General features: G+C 42.4%; 1 protein-coding gene across 9 annotated transcripts in view; it reads right to left on the bottom strand.

The window, feature by feature from the left end:
* The window catches only part of DIP2C (disco interacting protein 2 homolog C), a 326,391-nt gene that overhangs the window by 136,093 nt on the left and 169,336 nt on the right, over positions 1-20,962 (bottom strand). For 7 of the 9 annotated variants that reach the window (XM_082043979.1, XM_082043982.1, XM_082043981.1 and 4 more), the window contains exons 2-4: positions 15,215-15,286; positions 12,594-12,761; positions 3,381-3,491 (exon numbers count right to left, since the gene is read on the bottom strand). In XM_082043979.1, coding sequence (XP_081900105.1) covers positions 3,381-3,491; positions 12,594-12,761; positions 15,215-15,286 — 351 coding nt within the window. The remainder of the gene's footprint in view (positions 1-3,380; positions 3,492-12,593; positions 12,762-15,214; positions 15,287-20,962) is intronic. The other 2 variants (XM_082043985.1, XM_082043986.1) reach the window with 1 other exon arrangement.

Here is a 20,962-nt window from a genome sequence, read left to right as displayed (position 1 = left end):
CTACGAAAAAATACCTTCCATAGACTCAGAGTTAATTTCATTTTGAATATAAAAAACATAGAAATCAAGTTTTCAAAATTCCATTGCTGAAAACTTCTGTTACAACATTAATGAAATAATAATAATAAAAAAGACCGAAGTGAGAAAACAGGTAGGGATTTCAAATGTCACAGTCTGACATTTTCCAAAATAAAAGAGCCTAAGTTGAAGGTGATATTAGTGGCAGCAATGATTTTGAGTCTCCAAAGACAGTTCATTAAACAATCTTTGCTGACATCTAAATTTATGTAAAAAGCAAAGGCATGGAAGGAGAGTTGGATGACTTTCAGGATGTTAGACTTCCAATTAGGAAAACCTTACCAAGAAGGGAAAGAAAAGGACTTTGATCAGAGTTGGGAGTGGAGTTGTGCAGATGTTAATTGAAATAAATTGTGCAAAGTAACTGAGGAAGGGAAATGTTTTCCTAGAAGTGAATTACTTATTGGTTAAAGACCGCACATTTGTTTTGTTTTGGGCCTTTTCCAGGATGTGCCCAATATGATAACAAGCACTGAAACTGGGTCACAGCTCGGATCTAATGACACAGTATGATCAGAGCAGAGATGCTGAAGTATTAAGCACAGCAAAACAACAAGTGAAACAAAGGCTCCTACCTGAAGCAACTGTGTTTATGAAGACAAGAAAACCAGAAAGAAATCTGACTTGGAAGTTTGTAACCTGCCGTAAGGAGGAGTACAAGTCATAAGACCAAGAAAGTCACAGGCTGCTGATCTCGCAGGGGCAATGTATAGAAGGGGAGAACATAAGTCAGAATAGGAACACTGCACGATATCTTAGCAGGCTCCTCTGAAAGCAAATTTGAAGCAGATGATCTGATAATTCTCAAAATGGAAATGGACGTTTACATTTACCTTCATACAGTCTACTTTTGAGCGAGTGAAGATGCGGTAGCTGCTCAAACGAATTTGCTGGAGAGCTCAGTGACTTGCTGAGGAGCCGTGCTAGACAGCGATCAAGGTAGGAATTCAAAGCCCTGCCACAAGCGCCCGGAATACTGTCAAGCTTTCCAGTTTTAACACCAAGGACATTTTGAGTGCACCAAGAGAGATCTGAGTTTATAGTATAGTCCTGACTCTCCTAAGATGAGACTCCCGCACTAGTAACAAGCAACCCTTTGCACTCAATTCCTTACTGCTCTCAGCAACACAGTCTGTGTCTTTGTTATTTATATATATCGTTACAACACTTCACCCCATTCCTAAGGCAGGAGCTTATGTACCATTTCACTCAACTTCTAAGGCAGCGATTGAATATCAAGAGGCAGCAACGGCAACTTGGAGCACTCCCGAGGTATCAGGAGGAGCACACAGAGAAGACATACACGATGTCTCCTTTTCTCCATCCCCAGACTCAAGGAATTAGTTTAAAAATGGCAAGCACAGCTCAAGCAGATGACTTGCAATGCACAATCAAATACACACATTGCTCTGGAGAGCAGTTGGAGGTTTGAGGACCATGGGCTGCACACCCACAAACTACACAATTTCAGGAATAGTTATTTCTACTTCTTAAAAAAACACTGGATAGAAATCAGACACTTTTTAGTGTAATATGAGAGAAGCTTCTAGGAGCTTACATATCAAGGAATTATTATGCACATCCCACAACCATTATTCAGTGAAAACCTGGCAGCATGTACAGTGTGAACCCAAGGTTTCTGAGGCGAGGGGGGAGTTTTTCAAATGTATCAGAATGGTCTGGACATACCATGAACTTTCTCTGCCAACATTTATCATTTTATTTCCCTTTAAACGGGACTGGCAAGCTCTTTGACTAATGGAATGAACCAGAGATATGTTACACAAGGTTTAATAAGGAGTTCTTTAAAATTTTCCAGTTGTGTCAGCACAATGAGTCTGACAGCACCCAGCAAGATGCATCTCACAAACACAACCCAGGACTTCTACAGTTGGCTCCTCAGCGCTCCCTGCAAACATCAGTCCCTGTCTCCTGGTTCTCAGCTCGCGAGGGTCTCTCTGCACACGGACTGATGGGTGCTGCTGTCTGTGTGTCCCTTGTGCTCCAGCTGCACGAGAGGCAGCAGCAGACAAACCAGCCTGTGGCCCCAGCTGTCACCTCAAAACGTAGCACTTCACACAACAGCTGAGCACTCCCACCCTTCGTCCAGTTAAGGGGTAGTACACATAGTTTACGCCTTCAAAGGGAAGAGTAAGGAACTTTCAGAGGTCACTTTTCCTTTAGTTAAAACCAATCACTTCCTTCACTTTGTGTCATATCTGGAGCAGCACTGTGAAGATACTTGGATCCCAGTCATTTGGAAATGAGATTTTACCCTTTTGTTCAGCTCTGAAATTGATTTTATCTTCCCTTAATCAGTGCTTCTATTTAAGGCATAATTATGTTCCCAACTTTCTAAACTTCCAGTTAAATAGTTTTCCTATAGTATTCACCGAACTAGAGTCAGTACAATAAAATCCAACTGTCAAAAAACTTATCCAAGTCAAGGCAAACAACATCTGCTGCTCTTCCCTCAGCCTCCAAGCCAGTCATCTCATTGTAGAAGGCTGTTAGGTTGGTCAAGTGTGGAGTAACCAACCTAATAAGAAGACTTCATAAATCTCTGCTGACTCCTCCCAATCACCTCCTTGTCCTTCGTATATGTAAAGACAGATTCCACCACCTTCTCAGAGATCAGGTAAGTCTGACCGGCCTGTAGTTTCCCAGATCCCGCTTCTTGCCATTCTTGAAGACAGGAATAAATCTTGCCTTCTTCCAGTCCTCGGGAGCCTCCCCTGACTGCCACAACCTCTCAAAGAATTGAGAGTGGCCTCACAATCATGTTGGCCAATGATGCATCGCATCATGTCCCACGGACTTGTACACGTTTGGTTTGTTCAAATGCTCCCTGTCCTGATCCTCCTTCACAGAGAGTAGGTTTTCATTGCTCAAGACTTTCCCACTGGTCTCAGGGGCCTTGGATTCCTGAATGCCAAGTCTCACCAGTAAAGACCATGAAGACATTAAGTATCCTGGACTCTCCCCTGCCCTTTGTCACCCAGTTCCCTGCCCCACTCAGCAGTAGGTCCCCATTTTCCCCAGTCTTCCTTTCACTGCTGATGTGTCTCTAGAAGCCCTTCTTGTTGCCTTTCACATTTGTTGCCACATTCAATTCCAGATGTATTTTGGCTTTGTAACACCACCCCTGCATGCTTGGATGCTGCCTCTGTATTCATACAACAAATACTTCCCATTTTTAGCTACTATATGAGTTCACAACAAAATTCTTTTTAAAAAAGCAAAGAACAGAACCAGTCATTTCAAATTTTCATTCCACATCTGTGATCTTCAGTTCTACTCACCCGATCTATAGCGCTCATCCCGTGACCCTGAGGACCTGCGACGGTGATATCGAGAGGAAGAGGACGGAGTAACAGGAGTTCGACGTTCTTGTGGTAACGCCTGGTCCACCCCTGCATTAATTAAAAAAAAAATTAATTACAACAGCTTATTCTGATTGAGTTCCAGAAGCTTAATAGTGAGGAGGAGTCCAGCCTATACTACAAGTAGAAAATGAACATCCAGCAGATAAACCATGTTGTGTTAATTGGTTACACAGCACTTGCCTCTGGTCAGCTTTCCTGGTGTGGTTATTTTCCCGGTTCTCTCTAAGACAACCCTTTTCCAGAAACACGGACTACATAAGAAAAGCATACAGATAGTAAGCTTGGTGATGATGTGGTTTGTTTTGGTGTTTTTCCCCAAACCGGTGACCTTCCATAAAATAGTATTCAAGAAATAGTTGAATGTGCTAATAAAGGTGGACAGCATTGCAATGCAAGCTCTCCTGCAAATTGGTTACAAACAGTTCCTAAGAAAACTTAGCCTGTGAGTATTATTTAAAACCTCATGCAGTTGGATGATATCAGCTGGTGACAACACAATATTAACCTATGGAAACTATATACCCTGTAGGAAAATAACTATGTTAATATCTATAGGCATTTTCAGCTACCAAGGGCCAGAAAGTAAACAATAATTGCACCAAACCAGGCTGAAAATAGTCATCTGTTCCAGCAAAACAACCAAAATAACTCAGTCTTATATAAACCAGCAGCATCTCAGTACATTGGGCCTAAATATCAAGTATCTAAGATTTAAACCTTCTATTCATCTAATAGTGAAATTGCTTTCATTAAAAAATAGGTATTTTCTTGAATGGCTCTTCAAAGACAGTAGTGGTACCACAGTGGCATTGTATATAAACACTTACAGAAACCAATGTTCCTTGACAACTCCCAGAGAAGAGCAAAATGAACCACGTAAGCAGGAAAATTTAAGCAAACAATAGGAAAAGAAAGCAAACGTGCACCTGTACCAGTGGGATAAGATGTTACCCTGCTCTCTTCCAGAGCACAACCCGAGCCCCATGAGAGATGCGCTCAGCTCAGAGCGAATAAAGCACAGAGCCCCAGCACTGTGATGCACGGCGGCAAAAAACAAACGTACCCAAAGAAATGAAATGAAGTCTTTCCTACTATTTTTGGCCTTTAAAAAGTAGTTACACACTATGTGTAAATGTAAGGACAGAAGCAAAACTGGCCTCTTGCACCTACAGCTGACAGTGGGAAAGATCTGTTAAAATTACTTAATTAAACGGTTAATAATTAAGTGTTTGAATGGATAACTATTAAATTGAAATTGGATTTAACAAAGCAATGCTTGGAAATGTTCAAATTTTTCAACTGAAACACAGTGTAAAAACTTCCCACTACTATTTCTGAACTATTCAATGCCTGCTAATTGGAGAGAGATAAGAGTTTACGCTTGTGGAAATAAAAATCTTTATGTAGAATACAGACCAACCGAAAATATTGACTTCAGTCTCAGTTTATGTTTAAATGGATTCTCTAAAATGCATATTTTAAAAAAAGTTGGTACTGTACACTTATTCCTTTGTGGAAACAAACTGAACGCAAAATACAGCTTCTCTCTTATATCTCTGGAATATCAGCTATGTCAAGTTTGCTTTGATTTTGTGGAGAAGTGGCTGGTTGGCTAAAAAACATACTTGGAGTAAAGTCTCACAGGCGCATATAAGACAGAGTGAATCCATAAATTTTCTTCTACTCAGATTGTGATTAATAATTCACATTCTTAAATCAAATAAAATGTCTTCATTTAACTGCTCTGTCTCCACACTATAGTACTGTGAAATTTCACTTACCCTCAAGCCTTTATATTTTTCAAGGCAGGTCAACCTAACTTCTGAATCACTGAAATTATCAGAAGAAATATTTTCTCCTTATTTGTATATTTAGAGTTTTTCCTTCTTTACTGGGTCACGCTGAGAACGAGCAATATAAATTTAACACTAAAATCATTCTGACTGGCAATGTTCAAAAAATTATGTTTCAGTCTGTACAGGATGCTAACCACCTGAATTCATTTCAGTCCCCATTCATATTGCTAGGAATGATGTACTTTCTGGAAATCACACGGACCTAAAAAATCCTAAAAAACCTCACACCCCAAACCAGTGCACCTAAAATTGCTGCTGTGTGACAGAGGTTTTGTGAAGAAAGCAATGCCACAGCTTCCCATGGCAAATGACTTGTGTAGGGCAACGGTGTGTGGAGAAGAGCAAACAAACCCAAAGGTGTTGCTAATGAAGTACAACGTCAAATAGTGAGGAAAAGCATCAGTTTCAGAGGCATGTAGCTGCTGTAGGAAGACCTTTCAGGTAGACCTGAAAGCCACTGGACAGAACACACTCGAGTTGGTCTTAACATATACAGACATCTTTCATCTAATCGTAAAATGGAGACGCTTTAACTGCTCTACCTACCCTCCTACTTGGCACACGTGTGCTTGCTCTTCTAAGTCAGTCTGGGCTGACACAAGGGGTAATATGAGGTTTCTCCATACACTACGGAAGGAGACAGCCCCACCATCCTGCACTAGTCATCGTTTAAGGCTATAGCAATCTAAAGGAGAATATCAAAATACATTCTCCTTTTATGAGGTCTGGGGATCATTTGATGGATTTACTTCTCACTTGCCCATGAATAACAAAACGCTGAGTAAACTTGTACTCAAGTACAGAGCAGGACCTGTGAACTTGGCTCACCGACAGCACTGATAGCTGTGAGTTAGTTAATTCTGCACTAAAACACAGAGGAGAAGCTCTCCAGCAGCCATCTGTGGGAAGATCTCTCTTTGTACTAAGTTCCTTTAATGTGAGCAAACACAAAGCATCGCTGGCTGCACTTTGGAGAGACAGTAAGAAACGTGATGGTTCCCTGCTGGAGGGGCTGGAGCAGGAATTCGCCGGCACTGCTGGACTCGCACCTTGGCTCCTGAGCACCCGCTCCCTGCGCAGCCCCAAAGGTGCCGTGAGACAAAGGACACAATAGCGAAAACCCACACGCTGCTGTTCTTGAGCAATGGGTGGGAGTAAAAGCCACACAGAATAATGAGCACCATGAAATCAGTGAAGTGCTGCCATTAATAGCGAAGCGCTGTTAACAGCAGAATTGTTCACCTCCATGAACGCTCTAGCAACACAGCGCAGTAACAAGCATATTTTTTAATTCTTTCCCCACTTCTACATCTGAACGTAACTAAATAAAAAAAATTGATAGCTTGCATGGCCAGCACACGGGGTCCGTGAGTTAAGTGCTAATGCTTGTTCAAGTGCAGCTTGGCCCAGATGCATTTGTGAATCGGTGGCACAATGGGCTTTGAGAATTCATATTGGATCGATTCCTAAATTGAAGGAGGCAACAGAGCAATGAATGGCTTTCACAGAAGAAAGGACAGCGTCACGCCGGTGCCCTGCATGCGGACACAATCACAGGCACTGTCAAACTGGCATCAACCCTAATAACCATAGTCCACCCCAGTCTTGCAGCTAAAGCAGGACTTTAAGAGGCAAGCATAATGAGCACTAATAGTTGACTCGTTACAAGTCATGAAGAATTTCAGTAAACACTCCTGGAATACAGTTCTTTCACTTAAAAGGCTGAGAAATCAGTGCTTTATGCTCATCACATTGCACATCAGCATTACCAGGTACATTGGAGCAAACAGCCACATTCTTAACATAAGCACTAGTTCCTTTTATCTCATGCTGCTAATGCGGGATTCAGCTTGCACATTAGGACACCTATATTTAGGTGTTACATGAAGGTGCTTAAGCTAAGCTCCCCCTATACAAAACAGAGACCTAGGCCAGGAACCAGGAGTCTAAACAGAGGCGTCCAATGTCTTTTCAGATGTTGCAGACTATGATATCTGGCTTGACCAGAGCGATGCATGTCCCCTCTAAGTCCTGTTTTACATGTGCTCACTCTGCACAGATGTCTCCGATACCGTAGGAAATCCTGAACAGTGTGAGACACCTTCTTCAGGGAACTCAGTGAGCCCAGGGGAGCCTGGAGAGCTATGCAGGTGGTCGGTGGAGGTATCTGCTTCAGAATAAGCTGTAAAGCCCTCTGGGTTTCATCAACTGAATTAACTGTGTCCCTTCACATAAGAATGGGAGCTTAAATACCAGGTTCATAGGCAGACAACTTAATGCAGATATATCAATCTACAAATCCTAATCTGTAAGCTGGATCCTGCCTTTACTGTATTTTGCTAAAAATGCAAGAGCTCAGTAAGGCTACTTATGCAATACCACTGCAAGCTGGATAGTTCTATTTTAAAGTGCATGGAAGGCACGAAACTGCCAGCTGGAAGCAGGCTTCACCTCCTTCTTTCCTTTTTCCTTTTGCCTTCACCTCCTCGTTCCTCCCTTACTTATTACTTCTTTTTTGTAGCTAAATTGCAGTGCCATGTGCTGATAATGCAGCAATACCTGCATTGCCCTCTCCAACAGAGGACAATTGTTTCCTTAATGACAGCTGCCAACTTGCTTTGATGCATCTCTTATTCCCCTGTCTGTGTCAAATTTTGGAATCTAAAAATATTTAAAAGCTGAAATGCCTAATTGACAAGAAACAGAAGGCATTCTTAGACACAGGCTACATTTTTTGTTCTAAAACTAACTTACAGCATGTGAGCCCAGGAGAGAGAGCTGCAGGATAAACCCAGCAGCTCCAGGGCTAGTGGGAAGGCAAAGAGTGTTTGCAGTGCAGTTTGAAGAAACAGTATTTACCCTCTGTTCAAAGCGTTTCCTGAGCTTCTACGCAATGGCTGCTGGCTCGGCTTTAAAGCGTATTTTGTAAACAGGTTAAATGTCACACAATCCGCATGGAACTTGTTACTTAGCGTGGCATTTCACTCTTCCCATCGAATGCACATCTAAGCAATGAATTCACCGGATAAGCCAAAGGAGACTTAAAATCCAATACTCCCAACAAAAGACATCCTGGAAAGTGGAGGCACTTTCTGCTAGATAAATCTGGAGACAATGGAATTTCTGATTAAATATGTTTAATTAACAACCTTTCCTTCACAGGTGAGCTTTCACACTTACTCCTGCACTTGGCTCTAATTTCAAACAATGCACACACTTCAAACTGATATTCTTTCCTTATTACAAGCATTTCCTTGCAAGCATTAAGCCTTCAGGTTCAGCTTAGCATGGCTAACGTGGGCTCCTTCTTTCTCCCCATTATCTCACCAATAGTGGACATCACATTACAGCTGCAATTCACACCCAATCTCTGATTTCCATTTTTCTCTAGGATTTCCTACAGCGTCAGTGTAACACTGCAAGATTATTTTGGGAGAGTATATAGTGAAAGTCTATCTGTCCACATAGCAAACACATTCACCAATGCACTGGTCACCTTACACTGCCAGCAGCTTAACACCCTTCTTGCAGCTTTCAACAAAAGAAATGTGGGGCAGACCCGTCCATTTGGACAGTGTTGGGAATTCCAGCAGTTCCTCCCTTTGACAGTGACACCCGGTTCTTCACGTGCCTCCCCTGGTTCCACCTCCTCCGCTCCAGCACAAAGAAGCTTGCTTGCAAGGCCCTCACTGGTATCTCTCCTTTCTACACCCCCTTGCTCACCTCTGACTGAGCCATCTTTACTCACCCATTTTTCAGATTCTTAGAAAAACACCTTCATGCTTCTCCTATGCTCTTATGTTTCACAGATGCTCTCCACAAACACCAACAGATATTTCATTGAAATTCTTCAAATCCTTTGAAAAACATCCCGACTCTGATGTGTACTAAAAATATCCTCCCTCAAAAACCCATCATGCTGAATGTTGACACCACTACCTGCATAACTAACTGATTTCGTCACGTACTCATTTCTTCCCTTACACCCAATTTTTTGTCTTACTGTTAGGGTGTGAAGTCTTTGCAAGGAGATATCTTTTGCTCTGTGGTTGAACAAGGTTTGATATTATGAGGTCTTGCTGCAGGATAGGAAACTGAGGTGCCATCATAAACCAAAGAGTGTGTAAAACAATATAAATCAGCCCTCACGCAGCATGGCAAAAGCCGAGCAGTAACCATCAAGCTTTATGTGATGGCATGAAGGGCTAGTTCTCAGATGCTTTCAAAACTTCTCCCTTTAAGCAAACTAAGCTCTGCAAGGCATCCACCAATTCAAATCAAAACTCTTTTTTAAAAACAAGACTCACTACGCGTTCATCTATGAGCCACAGTTTCTCATCTGTGAAACATTTGTCACGCTGTTTTCAGAAATGTGTCCATGAGTTGTGCAATGCAGATGTCTTTCAGTGAGATCCATGTTCTCAACCTACATATATGCTTTGAAATGCTCCATCATGGTTATCCCTTGATAAGATCCTTAAGAATTAGGAAGGCAGATGTGATAGGAATACTCATTATTATTAATAAAGTGAATATATGAGGATTTTTTTAATTCCAGAATCGAGCTTTGTTTAAATATTTCCTTGTAATCTTTCCTATCCAAATAATGTTGCAATCCACATAATATCTGTGGAAGAGAAAATGACACTGTAATCACCAAGCTTACGTTGAGTGCCCAAAGGGCTAGCAGCAGGAATGGCTGAAAGGAAATGTATGCATGCATACACACAGAAAAGTATGTAAATGTATGCACACATATAAATAAGTGTCACATTAATAACAGAGCCTATGGAAACTGGTTCCTGTAATTCTACAGAAGATTGTTTCTTCATAAGGTAAAGGGACGCTGAGCGTGTTATCTCCTCCCGCAGCGGGAGATGCTGCGATCTGTCTCCAGGCCGGCGAAAGGAGCAGCAGGGGCCTTTTAAACACCACATCTCACAGGTTTATTAGCCATAATAAATAAAGCGCTGGTGACTGGTCTACATGGTTACGCTACAATTAGAGCTACACTGGTGGTACCCATGATGGGAAATTATAGAAAGTAATCTAGTGTAGACACAGCACTTGATTAAGAGAGAATGAACCACCCATGTCTAAGCTGTTAGAAGCAAAGCTTAATTGATAACAACATCATCTCTGTTCTGCGAATGAATAATCAAATTTCCTGGCAAAAGGCTGGAAGCAAATTGGGAAAAAACACAGCTTATGGGGGATGCAGGTAATTTAGTTATTTTCCTTCTAGGAAGGGTTTCTCTTAATAGTGTGCACGCAGCTGTCCACATGTTATCTTACCCAGAACTGACTGATCTAATCAAGATAATCTTCAGAAACGTATTCTGAAAGAAATGCCTGTGTTAGTGGTTATTCTTTCAGCTCTTGGCTGTCAGGGCTCCTCCACAGAGGCAGCAAGAGGAAGGTCACAGCATGGGAGAGACTGGGATATACGTGCAGATAAGAAAGGCCCAGATTCACTGTTATTTTCAGATGTCTGACATACGGGCACGCTAAGAAAAGAAAAACTATTCTGCGCACAGAACATCTCCAGCTACAAACTGACATCCTGAGAAAGTGTTTTGAGGAAACAAAGCTGTAGTTTTGTCTCCCTAAGTTAAAGCAGGTGGGGATTTAATGGGAAAGAAAAAGGGCACTCTCCCTAGCCCTTCTCCCATTAACATTGCCAAACGCAGCACATCCGTTCCGGATTTCTGGATGTTCGACAGCGCGGCTGGAACTGTACAAATGTCCTTCGCATATGTGCAGTCTGTGCAGCATCTGGATGTGTCAGGCCCATTGCGCCTGCACTGCGGAGTCAACTCGCAGATGTGCAGTGGATCCAGCATGTCCCCCATGTTTCGGACTCAATGCACATTTGCTGTACAGCATATGTGACAATATACTCTCTGGGACTGTCCTGTCAAAAATAGGGAGCCTAAGGGTGAACTCCCACATCACCTGGTACGCCATCAACCATGTGGCCGCCCAGCTTCCCCTTTCGGATTAAGATTATCCTGAAAAGTACCAGCTCTCCTTTCTAAAATGACAGCATCCCAGTGAGCACAACGAAAATACCTCTGGTATATGTCAAGAGATATATATATGTATGTGTGTGTTTTTGTATGTATAATATAAACTTCAACTGCCTACATTTAGCACTTGTGTGGTTTTATATCATTAATTCAGTTAAACGTGAAATTGCAATTTAAATTTAATCATTCCCACTTTGCAAAAGTCTTGGGCAAAGGAAGTTAACGATGGCAGACTGAGGGAACCTGACTTAGAGCAGCCCGATGTAAGATGAGAAATACAAGCAGCACAGTAAGAATCCGATACGGATCTCCTTATGGTTTGAAAATGACTGGGGAAGGGTCTCTTAAAGGGATAATTTTTTTACAGGTATGTCTCATCCTGACAGAACTGCAAATCCTCTCTTCCCTCTAGCCATCTCCTACATTGTGTCTGGAGCACCTTGTGGGAGTGTGGACAAGCACACAGGTAAGAGTGGGATGTCTTCTATGTGCCCTCATCTGCCAATGAAAACCTGCTGTCCTGGGGGCCCGTGAATCCTCCACAGCCTTGCTACAAACCCCGGGAGCAGGAGCAGGAGCGGGAGCAGGAGCAGGAGTAGCCTGCCTGCCACCAGCCACTGGTCACCCCGGCAGGCACGATGGGTACCTGCTGAAGGGCTCGGCTATTGGGGTCACTCTTTGCCTGTCCACGCTGCAGCCATGTAGCCCCACAAAACGTTCTTCCTCCGGTCTGCTCTACCAGCCTTACGCCTGTTCCTGAAAGTCAGCTTGCTCCTGAATGGTCTGGATGTGAGCGGAGCTCAGGCGGAGATCTCTACTTGGAAACAGCACAGAATTAGGGGTGCTTAGACTTTTACAGCTTCCTCTGATTCCAGTGCGTTTGGACCTGTCCAGAGCTCTGTAAAAAGGTAGTGCCAAAAAGGGAATGAGAAACACACACCTTCCTGGGTTTTGCCAGCTTATTGTATAAAACTTCCTCCAAAGTATTCACAGTGTGGAAGCTAGAGAGATGTTAACACTGTCAAATGTTACTAAGAAGAACTATTTCTTCTCCTTTCCCATCTCTTCACTTTTAGGCAGATAAAAGTCGGTAACAACCTTCCAGGTGTTGTCCTTTGGTTGTCCTGCCTGGTCACTGGCAGCTCCTAGTCTATCGTCTTGATGTAGGTGTCTACCAGAGGCTTCCAGATGAGGCACAGTTACAGACAGATATGGACTGGAAAAGATACATTCATTGTGCTCACCAAAACGAAAATAAAAGAGAGGCCGGTTTCCTGCCGTGCTGGCTGCTCTCTCTCTAGCGGCCGCTTCCCGGATGTCACAGACACCAATGTTGGCAGTGCGGAGCATTCTTCTGGCAGCTCCTTCACTGTGTTGCAGTCTACACCGTACCGCGGCAGCTCCATTCGCTGCTGTAACAAGTTGAAAAAAACTAATTAATTCACGTTTAGTTTTTTTACATTTGTTACAGCAACGAATGGAGCTGCTGCCCCCATGCAGTAGAGCACACACGCACACGCACGCACAGACAGCACAGGACACTCACGGAGCCAACGCGGGTCAATGTTCCACTCTGCCAACATGGGCATTAGTAATGTCAGCAAAGGTGCAGTGGCAGGACTGGATGTCCCAACACCGGGGAACTGCCTCTGGATTTCCTGTAGTTCACTGAACGCAGTCACAGAATGCAAATCCTTCCCCAATGCCTCCAGTCCAGCGAAAGAGCCATGTCCGCTTCCACACTGTTTCAGAATATCTCTAACACGTCTATTCCCCTTTAATAGCAAGACACAGGACCACCAAAGCTTGTGAATTCTTGCAGTTCCCCATCAAAACAGATTACAACAAAGAAACAAATGACTAATTGGTCACGTATGTGATTGCTCAGATATTAACAGAGGCTTACAAAAGGCAGCATCTGTTTTGCTATCTTATTTCTTAGAAAGGATTATTCTCCTCCTTCCTAATGAGCAGGGACCTGAGGCCGTTCGGATGAGTAAAGCCTTAGAAGGAGAATATAAAATTGAACTCTCTCAGACTTTGTCCAAAAGGTAACACAACAAAACAAACAAAAAGTACAAAGACAGCAAAGACCCAAGCACAAATAATTATCAGTTTCTGGAGGAAAATAATACAGGAGAAGCAGTGTCTTCCACTATAATAAAATAATTTGTTTAGCCATCAGCTAAACGACTGAGCTCGATTTACGTAGAAGAAAACAGAAGACAAGATTTCAGTACTTCTCCTCTTCATCTCATTATACTCTTCCTTCACTCATCCATATCCCACACTCCCAGTGCAGCATTTTCTGGGAAGTTGTAGAGCAGAAAATGTTCACTCCGTTTTGTCCCATCTTTAAAACAGCCCTAAATCAGCTGCATCCTCAGTCATGATCTCTTCAAATCATTGAATGGACCCCACTAGAGGACTGGCTTACAGAGATCTCTCTGCTTCTCCTTACATTGGAAAACTTTAGTATCACAACATAGACCTTGAAAGATAAACCTCACAGGGCTCTCCACCTCCCCTCTTTCATCACTCCATTCATGACAAATCCCCAGCAGTTTCAGCCACTGAGACAGTTTGACCAGAAGACAAATAGTGGTACAAAGCCCACGGCTGTGTTGAGGATTACTGTGAGGGAACAGTCTCTCCGTAACTCAGCAAACCTAACCAGGTCTCATGAGAACATACCGTGAAGGCGACGGTACGTCTGACAGTCTGGTCAGACCAATAAATACCCAGAAATTTAATAACTGCACCTCTGGTATTGTAATTCCGCTGATTTGATTTGTTTCATTCTCTAATGGCTCCCAATGCTTAGGAAATGTCACAGACACCCTGCAATCAGGCTGCATTGCTTCCGAAAATGGAGGTGTCTGTAAAACTGATTTCTTTTGTGGAGTTCCCAACAGTGAAGCAGACCGAGTGAAATCCAAAGGCACAAAGATGCCTTCTGCTACGGAGAGCTGGCTAATATATATACACCTGAAGAACAGAGCACAAGGCAGTGCCTCCACACATGAGTGGTTCAGATAGAAAACCATCAACTCCATCATAAAGGCAGGATTTGGTAAAAGAAGTAGGAAACTAGTTCCCAGGCCTGCAACAAAAACTGGGCTCAGAGGACAGCCAAGCTCAAGTGGAGCCTTCACAAGGTGAGCGAGATGGCACAAGTATGTGGGGCACACAAAACGGAGACCCACACCAGTACCTACAACTACATGATCCAGTGCTCGGAAGAGTGAAAGAACTCTGAAAAGTTCTTGTATATCATTTCAATGAAGCAATACATTATCAAATTTAATCTCATGATATTTTTACACCTTTTAGGCAAGTACATGCAACGTATCCCTCAACTCTGAGACCAGGTATCTATAAATGACTGATTGCCCAAGCTGAAATCTAGGGATGTTGCTGGTCTCTCTAGTGTCTTCAAAAGGGAGATCTGGGAAAAAAAATCCAGAAATTAAGGAAGGTACAAAGCTCCAAGGTTCTCTTCCAATCTTGTGTATACCTCTGTTAAGAACGTTTTACTTGGCTGAGGTCACAATGAATTAGGACATCACGTTTTCCACTGTATTGTTGCATTACTTCTAAGAAACAATGCCTTTCTAATAAGCCTAGGCTGATTTTATTTTCCAGACACGACTGCCAAGCCCACAGTAACGTATGTAAAAAATGTACACACACATCAAAGCAGACATATATATAAATATATACATAAAATGGATGGAATAAGCTTTTCCTGCACAACAATAGCTTTGTTTCTGCCACATACGTTTCTTCAGAGATGCAGATTTTTATTGTGGCAACTATCAGTATACTTGACATCTCCATATATCGCAAGCACAGATACACGTACCGGGAGGCTGTGGCAGGTAGGCCCCAATTAATTTTGATCTCTTCTTTTCATATCCTTTCTGTGTGATGTCTCCTGCCAAGAAAGGAAAAGGAAAATCAGTAAGACATGGATAAAGACAGTGTCTAGCTGCTAAATGGCAGCACCATCAGCTTAGCCACCACTGCACTCTTCATCTGTCTTGACAAGTATAATGAAAAAATGAAAAGCACAGTATGATCATTCCCCCCAGAAAAAAACTCATTTACGCCAGAACCATTCTGACAAGTAAATATGCAGCCTTGATGTGTTCCAGCACCGGAGTCCAGTGGCACAGAGTTTCAAAACCGTTTTCAGATGCTGTCACACAAGCTTTCAAAAGCTACAATGACCTTCATTAGGTTAATAAACAATGGATTCTATAGAGTGTGTGGGCCTGTAGTGGCTGGCAAAACACATCGCTGATTAGCATTTTCTATCATTAATGGGATTTTTCTAATCAAGCATGTGAGGCACAAAAGACTTGAAATTGCTGCTATATCATTTCTGCAATATAAATGTTTTAGCTGATTTCTAAGCAGTACTGAGAGGAACAAAACCAAACCAAAACAAATCTACCACAGATCCACTAGAAAACAGTAGCATAAAGACTCTTTGTCTGACTTTCCACTTAAATCTCAAAAAAAACATTTTGCAGACAGATATTTGAACTTCTTAAATTCAATTAATATGATCCTTCACTGTATCTGTAGTTTCCTGAAGTAACTTTTTTTAAACGTAAGGATAAAAAATTAATTTTCCATAAAAGCTTCCTAAAAGAAAGTAATCTATAATTAGATATGTAGAACAAAACACATACTTTTAGTCTTATTAGAGTTCAGGAGAGGTTTGGCAGTGAAGTTGTGATACAGTCTAGGCTCTGGAGCTCTAGATCTACCTTTAATGGTTAAAATATTTGTTCAAATATAATTCAAATATCCAGAATCTTCTCTCCAAATGTGTAAGCACAGATGCACACACACACACTAAATTCAATACAAACTGATTTGGATGCTAAAAACTGCGATAATTTTTGCAATTATAAGACATTTGAAATAACACCATATTCATAGGGATTGGAAGGGACCTCAAAAGATCATCCAGTCCAATCCCCCCACCGGAGCAGGAACACCCAGATGAAGTTACACAGGAAGGTGTCCAGGTAGATCTTGAATGTCTCCAGAGAAGGAGACTCCACAACATCCCTAGGCAGCCTGTTCCAGGCTCTGTCACCCTCACTGAGAAGAAGTTTCTTCTCATATTTAAGTGGAACCTCTTGTGTTCCAGTTTGAACCCACTACCCCTTGTCCTACCATTGGTTGTCACTGAGAAGAGCCTGGCTCCATCCTTGTGACACTCACCCTTTATATATCTGTAAACATCAATGAGGTCACCTCTCAGTCTCCCTTTCTCCAAGCTCCAGAGCCCCAGCTCCCTCAGCCTTTCCTCACACAGGAGATGCTCCACTCCCTTCATCATCTTTGTTGCCCTGCGCTGGACTCTCTCCAGCAGTTCCCTGTCCTTCTGGAACTGAGGGGCCCAGAACTGGACACAATATTCCAGGTGTGGTCTCACCAGGGCAGAGTAGAGGGGCAGGAGAACCTCTCTGACCTACTAACCACCCCCCTTCTAATACGCCCCCGGATGCCATAGGCCTTCCTATATGCATATCTGCTACTGTGACACTTATCATGCAGGTCAAGTTCAGTTGCAACAACTGGACTTGTATGTTTGTAAAAGGCTGAGGACTTAGGAGGGCAGAAACCACAGAAAGCAGCGGAGCTTTGGCGGTCATGTTCAGGTAGACACAGCAACGCGTGTCTGTTCAAGTTCTGCCATCCCTCTGTTCAACCAGCAGCTAAGGAGACCATTTGCCAAGAAATGCATACGCATTTCAGTCCAGCCCTGCTGGTCAATGGATGTTAAATTAGCACTGATGTATAGAAAGAGCTCCCTGTGGTTTGGTCTGAAATCAATAACTACAAGAAAACACCTTCAAACGTTCCTTGATGAAAGACCTTTTCTTGGGGATGGTTCCAATAAGCAATAAGGAGGTAAAATTCTCCAAGCCTCAGTGTCCCGAGTCAACCTCTGGCCCCCGGTTAAAAACCAGTGCTTAAAATAACACCTGTCCTCTCCACTACCCTATCTCCAACTGCTCTACAAAAGGAGTCAGCTAAGTATCTGTGGTTTCAAGTGAGGACAGTGAGAGTGAAGCACTTCAAATGATAACCGTCCCATATTTATACAGGGAAAAAGTGGCAGACTTGGCAAGAGGACCCAAGCTTTTAAAGTTCAGACCTACTGACTCTTCAAACATATTTCTTCCCATTTTGAGTCCTTCTGGCATGTGTTCAAACTACCCAAACAAGCTCCCTCTCCACTGCAATCATCAGCTTCTCACAAAACCAGACAGTAACTATAGATGCCACTTCATTAAAATGTTTTAATGAAAAATGTGTTTATTTCTATTTGAAAATTAGAAAATAAGATTTAAGTTTTCTTTTAAAGTTTTGCTGAACAAATTACCATTTATTTCCTGTGTTCATCAATATTGAATTATTATGCATTCCAGACACATCTGAATTTGATTAAAAATTTGGTGTTCTTATTTTACTGTCGCTCCTAAAGGAGAGCAGAGATATCCTGTGGTGAACCACTGCTCCACTGCGGTATGTGCAAGCTGGCAATGCCATTTTAGATATGAACTATGACCAACAGGTGCCTAACTATTTATTGGTTACTCTTCCACACACATGGTGGTACATGCACAGGCAAATCGATATCTCAAGCTATACATTCTAGACATCTCTCATGCAACCTGCACCCAGCCCTGCTATTTCAGTTTCTTCCACTGGTTTCTAAACCTATATTGTCCTTAGTGGAAAGAAATGCAGAGAACAAGCAATTTCTTTGACACCAAAGTGGGAAAGATAAATACCAAGTGTCATATTTCGTCAATAACGTTTTCATTGAAATCAGTATCCAGACTCACTCGTTGGAAGTTCATCACATAGAGGAATTAATTCTGAGAAGAAACAACGGTGACTCCATTCTAAGGTGGGACGAAGTCAACAGTATCATGTAGTCTGGGGAAGTACTACGCTTTATTTATCAGGATTAATGGTATTTGTATTAATATGTATTTTCTCAGGTAGACAGACTTCAGAATATACCATTAAAATATTATCACAATATATACGAAAATATTGCATTACAAAGCTATGTTGAACTCATTGTATAAGCTCCTACCATATACTAAACACAGCCCACCAGAAGTTACGTGAGCTTAAACTCTGTTCTTATAATAAATAACCATTTCACTCATTTAAGACCTTTGTTCTATGCCCTTTATTCCTTTGCAAATTAATGGAATAATTTTACAAGTATCATATAAGCAACCAACTCCTTATCGGTCAGGTTCACCTAACTCATGCTCTTCCACAGCACAATATGGAATTCAGGCTCAGCTTTTGGAGAATATCAACAGGATTACATGAACTATACTACCTCGCCATGAGAATAAAGGATTTATGCTACCTCTCTGTTCTTAATTGACCCTTCTACTCTTGAGAAGCCAGCAGGACTTTGCTGCGTGTATTCAAAGTCCACCTCCAAAGACAGAAGGGAAAAGGGTCTCAAACCATATTGTCTTTCCAGTATACAGTTCATGTTGGTTTTTCTACTCACTACATTAACAAACTCTTAAAAGCCTCTGCAAATTCAGACCTCCTCTCTGCATCACTCTGCTCTGTCTGCCATCTCCTTCCTCGGCCCTCACCCTGGTCCTGGCCCCACTCCCGACTGCCCTGCCCTGATCCGCTACTTCTCAGCTGCATCCCACGGCTGGTCCCCAGGCCCTTCCTTCTCCTCCTCCTCCTCCTCCCCTTCCTCCCAGGCTGCTTTCACTTCACTTCCAGCCTCCTATTTGCATCAGTATTCTCCAGGGTTTGTTTGTTTTTTTTTCTTCTGGACATGTTGCTCTTTTCCTCCTCACCTCCCCTGGTGATCTGACAGGTTTCCACCCTGGGAGGGCCACAGATGGATGCCCTGGAGGGTACTGGGTCCAAAGGTGACCAGAGAAGAAGAGCAAAGCACAAGCCTGAGAGATCCGAGCTCACCAACAGTAACCGACAGTGAAAAGGCAGCAAATTCTATCCTGATTTTTTCCCCATCCATATTTAAAATTGATCATCAAGGACTTCTGACCAACAGGCATACGGACACTGATTTCTTCTTCCAGGGTTTTTTTGGGCACAAGAAGAATAATATCATTTTTGCAAGGAAAGGGACAGCACAAAGGAAAAACCATCTGACCTTCCAAGGGAAAAGGTTGTCTGTCTCAGCACCCTGGCACTCTGTAATCCTGTTCCCATCTCTGTCCTTGTGATTCGTGCCCATGGTTCTGCACCTTCCAGAGCTGCAGATGCCAACACTCTCCTGCACTGCCGCTCACAGACAGCAAGGGCTTTGGAGCTGGATTTAGCAAAGAGGCGCTGTAATGTAAATTCATTTGACTACGCTCACAACTGCTACTGTTCACATTACACCCTCAGTTTTCCCTGAAAATTCACTGTATTTTTCTCTGTCCTTTAACGGCGTTGGATTTCTGCCTCTTTGTAAAGACGACTGAGCAGGAACCAGGGCACACACGCTCATCGCAAGGGAAACACAGAGCCCCTGGGGACACTCCACGTTCTACAAGACATTTCAAGGAGTAATAAATGCCTGTAAATGTTGAAGATGTTCCTGCTATCCTGCCCCCTTTCCTGGCCTCTCCGTGAGGCAGCTTCATCCATTTGTATGTCATGTACTAGGCTGATCATGAAAATTTTAAAAAGGTGCATTTTAGGAAATCGGCAAAATACTGACTTCTTAGTGTTTTGTTGAGGGGAAGGTTATTAAATGTGAAAATACTCACACATGAAAAATATTTGCACAGTATCACCCTGCTTTAAAGCATTTACACTTTAAAAGCTATGAGTGGTTAGAAATGCTGCTACCACAGACAAGGTGCTGTGCTACTTTCATGACAGTAAAACACTTAAAGCCAATACAGTTTAGAAGTTTCATTTGAAATATGTATTAGCTGTCATATTATCACTTCCTGAACACAAATGTGTTCAGTGCTGATGGACTGCTACCATGATAGACATAGGAAATTTATCCAAGCAAAAGATAACTGCATTACATAGGGTGGGGAAAAATTAAACCAAACACATTACAAGACAAATTTCACCAAATCTTTTCTTTTTTTCTGGATGGTGCCAATACTTCTTGCTGACCTCAGTCTTCTCAGACACAGCACAGGTGAAAAGCTAATGGTAAAACCAGGGACTACAATCACCTTGCTTAGTGGGGTAAAAACTGAACTTCATGTTGAGTGATCTTGAAGCCTGACTGATGTTGCTGGTTTGCACTGCGCATTCAAGTTTTGAAATGAAATTTCAGACTGGGACTTTGAATTAGTTTAAGGCACTTATGGAAAAATCCACCATGGGAAATAATGCAATCAATAACTCCTCTCGAACACAGGCTAACGGAGAGCTCGCCGGTGAGTGCCTTTCCTTTGCCCATGATTTTCTGCCCTCTAAAGATTCAATTTTCTGTACGACTTGTTTATTGCTGATGACTCAAATTCAGTGTCAGCATCTTGGCAAGAGGGATTTGAATGAAACAAAGCTCCTCATAAAGAGAACTGTGACTCATTTACTTCTCCCACTCATGATGCAG

This window comes from Streptopelia decaocto, assembly GCF_964273445.1.
Source record: "Streptopelia decaocto genome assembly, chromosome: 2".
NCBI lineage: Eukaryota > Metazoa > Chordata > Aves > Columbiformes > Columbidae > Streptopelia > Streptopelia decaocto.
This window is presented reverse-complemented; position numbering and strand designations above follow the sequence as displayed.